Below are 7,695 nucleotides of genomic sequence, written 5' to 3' on the forward strand. Positions count from 1 at the left end.
CCCCCCCCCACACACACACACACACACATGAACTGACTGTTGACATTTTCTGTGTCCCTTCTGCCAGAGAATGTGTGTGCAATAAAATGCGTGCTGTACGCTGCCTTTCTGTGTGGACATAGCAGTGTTAGCCACCTGAGCTCATAAATGAGTGCCTAAATAACATTATCAATGTGTTTTGTCTCTTTACTGCTCTGTGATTCTGGCCTTTTTTGGTCATATGGCTGGTTTAGTTTTAAGAAAAATTTACTGCAGACTGATATCAGCATTGCAGTAATGCTGCAAAACGTATGGCACTGCCTTTACTTACTCAATAATTTCTGAGTTTAAAGTCAGAATCCAGAGAAAAAAGTCAGACTTTATTCTCGAAATTATGACATTTAAACTCCGAATTATGACTTTTATTCCTAGAATTGTGACTTCAAACTCAAATACATTTTTCACATGTGGCCCTAATCATCCGTACCTGTACACACTATAAAAGTTCAGAGAAAAAAAACTTCAAATACTTCATGTTTGTTTAAACAGCATTTGCCCAAGAATACATTTCTATACATTTAAAAAGTATATGTAATGTTAGGTTAGGTTAGTCCAACCTTTCCTATATGAACTGGACTGAGAGTAGGCCTAGGCTTTACTCTTTCATCTGAGACCAGCTGTAACCTATAGGGGATCTATAAGAAACCACGTGATGCCGCCGGGTCCATATCAGGTGAACTGTGCTCCCGCTCACACACACCTTTCACTCACGGGCTTTTGGTTAAGAAAAATGATACATAATGGGAAATGACTCGATTTCTGATTGTTGCTGAGGAATAAAAAGGGCAGTGTGCTGTTAAAGAGGAGACGCACATGAATGACGCGATATCAGATCAGCTGAGCTGGACGGCTGCAAAGTGAAGGTTTTCTATTGTAGCCTACCTGGGTAACGGTAAGTGGGTAACGGATCATTTCATTATTTAAGTTGTTAATGTGTCATTTTTTTATTGTTGATCAGTTATCTGACCTGTTGCATGTTTGCAGAAGTAATAATGATGGGAGTTTAAAGCATGCTGTACATGTGGTTTAAAGCCTTTAGAAATGACTAAAGTGGTCAGATCACTTGGAATAGAGTGGACAGAAGCTCAATATTTAGTCGGAAGTTGAATTTAATCTTAATTTGTTTTCATTTTTTTGTCAAGTTTAGATTAATTACAGTTAAAGAACCGAGAGAGGAAAAAATTACAATTTACATGTTGCTATTTATTCTCTTTTCTTAAACTTATTTATTGTTTGTTTATCTTTTGAGTGTCCTGTACTTTTCCCATACTCCTTGCTGCTGCAACAGAGTGAGTTTCCCCATTGTGGGATTGATAGAGGATTTAGAATCTAGAAGTTATCAAGAAATATAAGTTCTTTCTGTTTAGTTGATTCTGACTTTCTAAGAGCAAAATTGAAAAGTAATGGAAACCCTGGAAAGGATTAAAAGATACAGACAAACAGTTCTGCCACAGCTGACCGGTCTTATTTTGGAGCTTCCCCTTTTTCTCTGAGTGAGCAGGTTGAGAGGTAACGGAGCAGGGGAGGCCAGAACAGGGCCGAGCTTCATGCATGGCTGCCCAGGCTGCCTCTGATCTGCTGTCTGTATGAATTATTGAAGCCTGTTGGGTTGTGTTCCTCTGGAGTGATGAAGCGTAGGTCTGCACTGGGGGGGTGGCTGGCTGAGGTGATGAAGGGCAGAGAGGTTCATGGTGGACACTGGTGGAAGAAGCATTCAGATACTTTACTTCAGTAATACCACACTGTAAAACTATTTTATTACTGGTGAAAGTCCTGCATTTACATTGTTATTTATGTGAAAGTATGTAACTATCATCAGGAAAAGGTATGATGCTCAATGTTTCAAAAGTAAAAGTACTCAATGCTGAAAAGTCCTCCCATTTTAGAAACTGGAAACGATCCAAACTGTTCTGTCAATCCACTAAGTGTTTAATCAGCTAATCATTCCAGCTGGATTTGTAGGCCTGTATATTGTTGAACTATTTGTAACTATAACTATTTGTGTGCAAAAATATGAATGTAAAGTAATTCAGTAACTAAAGATGTCAGATTAATGTGGAATAGTACAATAAAAAGTACAATATTGCTCTGTGAAATGTAGCGGAGTAGAAGTAGAAAGTGGCATGAAAAGAAAAGACTCAGGTAAAGTACAAGTACCTCAAATATGTACTTAAGTACAGTACTTGAGTAAATGTACTTTTACTGTTTTATTCCACCACAGATGCCAGACAGCAAAAAAGGCTCACGCCAAATTAAGAAAAGTGCTGAAAGGTCAGTCAGGCATTTAGAGTATTTTATTTCCTGCGTTCATATTGTCAATTTTTAGTAGTCAGTTTACTTATCAAGGCATCACTCTAGAGGATTGAGAAAACTCAAGGTTAGAATAAGACTGTATCACCTTAAATAGCTCTCTTTGAAGTGGTGAAACATGTTTAAGTGATTTAAAGTGATGACAAGGACGTTGCTTTTACCATAAATTTATTTAATCCTATTTCCCTCCCTCCTCTAGGTGGATTTGCAGTGATATCCTCTAAACCATGTATGAGTCTCGGTACTACGATAGCCCCCCTGTGTACAGCCCGCCTTACAGCACTCACTCCCACAGCTTCTATCCCCCAAGGAGCGTCCACTCACCCCAGAGCCATTATGTCCCCTACACCTACAATGTCCCTCCGGGCTCCAACTACATTGAGGAGAAGCCTCAACACTTCTACCGCTGGTTTTCTCCCCCTGGTTTCGTCAAAACCTTCCAAGCAGCTACAGTCCTCATGTGTTTCATCATCTTTGCCTGCGTGGCTTCCACCTTGGTGTGGGACATTAATGGATTTGGGTACGGGGGCTACGGTGTCGGGGCTATGGGGAGTATCGCGGGGATGGAGTCGGGATATTATGGAGGCAGCTACGGCTACGGTAGCTCCTACATGACGCCACAGTCTGCCAAGTCGGCCATGATTTCCATGGCGGCCATTAACTTCCTGGTTTCACTGGGCTTCCTGGTGGGGAGTTTCTCACAGTCACGGATCATGAGGGGATGCAGGTTCTACCTCACCGTGTTCATTTGTGATATCATCTTAGCTGTCCTTCAGGTGAGTCTAACCAAATTTCGATTCCCTTCTCTTGTCAGGATGACTTTAAGCATTATACACACACGGCAACATGCTGCAATTAGGTGAGGGTTAAGACAGTAAGAACAGCAAAACAGTTGCTTATTACACATCCAGCACATGAAGAAAAAGACACATTTGAGGCCATATTTATGGCCATCTGATGAATTTGATTCAAATATTCACTCTCCTTTTAGCTCTGTTTTGGTCTCCACCAGCTCCAGAAGGAAATATCTGTCTGTGGAGCTGCTACATGCGCCACTATGTTCACCAGCTAGTCATTAACTGTGTCTATCTGCCCTTGATGCCCTCCTGAGCAGGCAGTGTACAGTCGGTTTATAAGAGCTTTTTTTGCACATAGCTGCTTGCTGTCTGGAAATGAAGTCGTTAAAAATGGTGAGAATGAACCAAAACAATAAAGTTGAGGCCAGAAAATTAATACAATGTGCTAAAAGAGGCTAATGAGTCCGCAGTGTTGAGGGGAACTACAGAGAAGGGTGATGGTTATCTTGGGGTGACACCTTTCCCATTACATATTTGATCCATTGTTTCTGTAGCCTATGTAAAAAGGTTGATTAGCGCAGCTTTAAGCTTGATGTGTCACTATTAGGGATTCTCCAAATCTACGACTCAATTTGACTTTCAGTTTCCAGAGTCACGATTCAAGTACACTTTCGATTTAAATATTTTCTTTTCAGCAGTGACGGCAATGCCACAATAAGAGCCTCGAGCTGGCAGGAGGGCCCTTTACAACAAAAGTTTCTATCTCAAAATTAGTTTAATGAGATGGACATGAACGCACAATGGAGTCACCTTGGAACATGCTTTACCTATGTTGAAGCAGGAGGATTTTCCAGTTCTGTTGTTTCTCCGTTATCTCAGACTCAGGCAATGGCCATGGTGTCTGGTAAAGAGCAGCTGCAGGCTACCGCTAAGCTAACTTTCCAGTGTGTCTTTAGCTGCATGCTACCAGCCGGTAAGCTACGCTTTGTCTGTTGTCATTTTCTTCGGATGTGCGCAAGTACATCTGGGGAGTACATCTGGAGTGGAGACAGAAAAAAAAACACTGGGGGATTTGCCGATCTTCATTTTGATCGATTTATGATATTAAAATCTAAATCGTGACACCTATAGTTACAAGTCACCCCAGCGTCCTAATTCAAAAAGAACATTAAGGAAGTCAAGTGACATTCAGAGTTAACACTGGACTAACTATGCATGGCACAAAACTGACATGAGAACACTGGTTGTGTCTCAGAGGTGGAATCATTCAAAGATAACGTTGAATGCATTTCATTTTTTGTACTTCTCTTTTGACTTTAAGGGCATCATCGACATCATCTTTGTGATCGGGGTGAACCCGATGTCTCAGAGCTCACAGAGCATGCTATACAATCCCATGCTGATGATGTGCCAGAATATCCAGGGCAGTCCCAGCCTCAGCGGCAGCGTTGGGGCCGGTTTTCCAGGGGGGTTCCCCATGTACAATCAATACCTGTACCACTACTGCTACATGGATCCCGAGGAGGTTAGTGGGATTATTCCATTTTGTTTTAGTCCTTTCTATTTAATTCCATCCTGATCCATGATTTACTCTCTTTCTTCAGGCGGTTGCCTTAGTGTTGGGGCTGATGGTGGTGTTAGCCCTGTCCCTGTCTGCTTACTACGCCTACAAGACCCGCAGCAAGATTTGGCGCCATGGCAAAGCTAACATCTACTGGGACGAGTTTCTGCTCAGGTCGTCAGAGGGCCAGGATGTACAGGACTGGGTGAGTAATGTCTCTTATGTTTTATCATTTATTTCTCCATATATTAACCGAGGATGAACGGCTGGATTTCGTTTGTGTTTATGAGTGAGTTCGGATGATATACTACTTACAGACAACGAAACAAAAGCTTACAACCTCATGTTTGCTCTTTTCAAGTGACCTGTAGGTTTAAAGCTCAGGGCCGACCTACACACATCATCAAGTCTCTCAGCTCTTACCTAGTGACCATTTGGTTGAAGACTCACATGAATGCGCTGCTGTTGACTCAGAGAAGGCCGCTGTTTGTCTTCGGCACTCCCAGGTTTCACTCTGTGTGATCATTAACCAGACCAGTGATAACAGCGGCATAGAAACCATATAAAAAAGGAGCAGTAAGCAATGTTTTACGGTTGCCTCTTAAAGGAAACGGCTCAGGAGCAGGTCATTTATACAGTTCATTGTCCGTCTGGATTTATTTTACAAAAAAGCTTGTAAAACATCAACCCTGTTGTCTACAGTCAAGATATGAACATCATTTTTTAAGGACAAACTGGGTATTAGAATATTTGGGTTGCAGTGAGGTCACTTGAATGTTAAAAATGGTTGTAGGACCTTAAAGACAAATAAATAAACGGAACATGACTTTCACAGATATGTATTGATACCCCACACAGAGCAGTAAAACCTCTCCCTCTAAGCCATTTTCCTCTCTAAAACACTTCTCATATGTCTTGGGAGTCACACTGTGAAGAAATAATCATCATAACTTATACAGTTGACAAAATACATGCATTTTTTCAAAGAAAGTCCAGACGCTTTTGCCCTCGTGACATTTACTTATGCCAATATTCAACATAATAATGTCATATTTATTGATATTACACCCACAGCAATGCTACACAAGCATTTGTGTTGTCTAAAACAGTTCTCCTATATGCAAAAAATAAACATAATAAACTTTATAACTCATATAAAGCACATACTATTTACATTTCTTCAAAAAAAGGCCCAAATAAATGCCAAATCTCAAACCAGTTCTCCTCTGTAAAACGGTAGATATCTCTCTTGTCTGCCATGTATCTTTGATCACATACTAGACTAGTTTGAGTGGGGGGATGTGTTTTCCCGCCTGTCTGATTGTCCCGCCTCACCCTAACGTATCTCACCTGCTGTATCACCTGTCCCTCGTGTGTTCCCCTTGTCTTGTGTCAGATCATTTTGTCCTGTCAGTGTGTTTCGGTCAGCGAATCCTCCCCTGGGGGTTCTGTGTTCCTGTTTTTGGTTATCCTTTTCTCTTTGGACTTTTGGGATTTTGGACTTAGTTTGTTGCCTACCTTGGTTTGTACTCTTTGTGTTGTTGTTTTTTTGCATGTTTGGATCCCTTTTTGTGTTTTCCTGTTTTTTTTTAAGATTATTTTTTGGGGCTTTTTTGGGGGGCTTTTCCCTTTTTATTAAAGTGACAAGGGGGAGAGAGATTGGGGTTGACACACAGCAAAGGGCCACAAGTCGGATTCAAACCCCAAACCATGTTTTTTTTTGTTAAGAAATCCTAGACACAAACTTTCTCCTGCCTACCTGCCTGCTCTCTGCGCTTGGGTCCTCTAATCCCCTGAACTTTCACACATGTGAATATCAGGACTGCTTTTGATTACCAATTATAGGAGCCATGAATGTTGTGTTTGTTTTTGGATGGTTTATAGTTTCCACCCATTACATCACATAGGCCATCATGGGGGTTGGTCTGATTTATACACCTCTGCACCTGCATGGCGGGGTGAGTTTGGGTTTTTGACCGCAAGTTTATTGCAGTTTCATCACAAGCTTTCTTCATCTATTCCATTTTTCCAACGGCGCGTCAACAGGTGATTATTCCCTGGCTCAGCCTCTCGGCGGCTCTTGGAGGTTGCAATTAAATCGCTATACCAATACTATTTACCTATCTATAATTAGGCAAAAAACCCAGTAGACATGGAAAGATTAGATTATTAAATTTTATTAGAACACTTATTTTATTTTTACTCTTTTGCAAAAATAAATGAAATTGGTTTCTGATTTTCCTGTATATGTAATAAGGGAGAAGTCATTGTTGCAACCGTCCGTCTAACAACTCAGCATAACAAAACGAGTTTTATCTGGTTGTCAGAGCAGCTTGTCACTAAAATAAAAATAGCTCATAGCAGTTATTCTTCAAAGTAGTAAGCTACTTGTTGTGTAGCCTACCACATTTGAGTTTAAATAATCATTCCCAGGCACCCTGGGAATGATTGGCTCTGTGACGCTGTCATACTGTGGACGGGTGTTGGTAGGGTTGGGTATTGTTTTCATCTTAACAATTTTGATTCCCATCCCAAATCTTCTTTTTGATTCCGGTTCTTATAGATTCTCTATATATCTTTCAAGGTTGGAGTTAACACATTTAAAACAGATTTGATTCAGTGGGGATTTACAGTTTTATCGGGGTGGTTTTCAACGTAAAATAAAGCCACACGTTAGAGTGCAGCTTACTGCGCTCCATGGCTGCAACGCAACAAGAGTCTGGAAGGACAGTGGCCGCTACGGAAACCAGAACTTACGCGTGTTGAATTTTAGAACCGATCGGATTTGAAACGATTCAAAACGATTCCAATAAAGAAACTATTTCAGAATTGGATTTTTTAAACAATTCCAAGTTGGAACCGTTTCTTGATGCCCAATCTTATGTATGGGTAGCCTAGGTGCCAGCCTATAGATGCCGGACGAACTTAGCCCCGCCCACAACATTTGAGGTCGGGAAGTTCATTCATATTCTGACTAGAATTTGAGTA

The 7,695-nt window shown here is 41.0% G+C and overlaps 1 protein-coding gene across 2 annotated transcripts in view; it reads left to right on the forward strand.

Annotated features, from left to right (window-relative positions):
• The first annotated feature begins 731 nt into the window (after positions 1–731).
• zgc:154006 (occludin) overlaps positions 732–7,695 on the forward strand; it is a 14,389-nt gene continuing 7,425 nt past the window's right edge. For both annotated transcript variants that reach the window (XM_032531464.1, XM_032531463.1), the window contains exons 1-4: positions 732–925; positions 2,549–3,125; positions 4,468–4,671; positions 4,751–4,912. In XM_032531464.1, coding sequence (XP_032387355.1) covers positions 2,577–3,125; positions 4,468–4,671; positions 4,751–4,912 — 915 coding nt within the window. In that variant the 5' untranslated portion in view covers positions 732–925; positions 2,549–2,576. The remainder of the gene's footprint in view (positions 926–2,548; positions 3,126–4,467; positions 4,672–4,750; positions 4,913–7,695) is intronic.

Source organism: Etheostoma spectabile, chromosome 12 (genome assembly GCF_008692095.1).
Source record: "Etheostoma spectabile isolate EspeVRDwgs_2016 chromosome 12, UIUC_Espe_1.0, whole genome shotgun sequence".
In the NCBI taxonomy this organism is placed as follows: domain Eukaryota; kingdom Metazoa; phylum Chordata; class Actinopteri; order Perciformes; family Percidae; genus Etheostoma; species Etheostoma spectabile.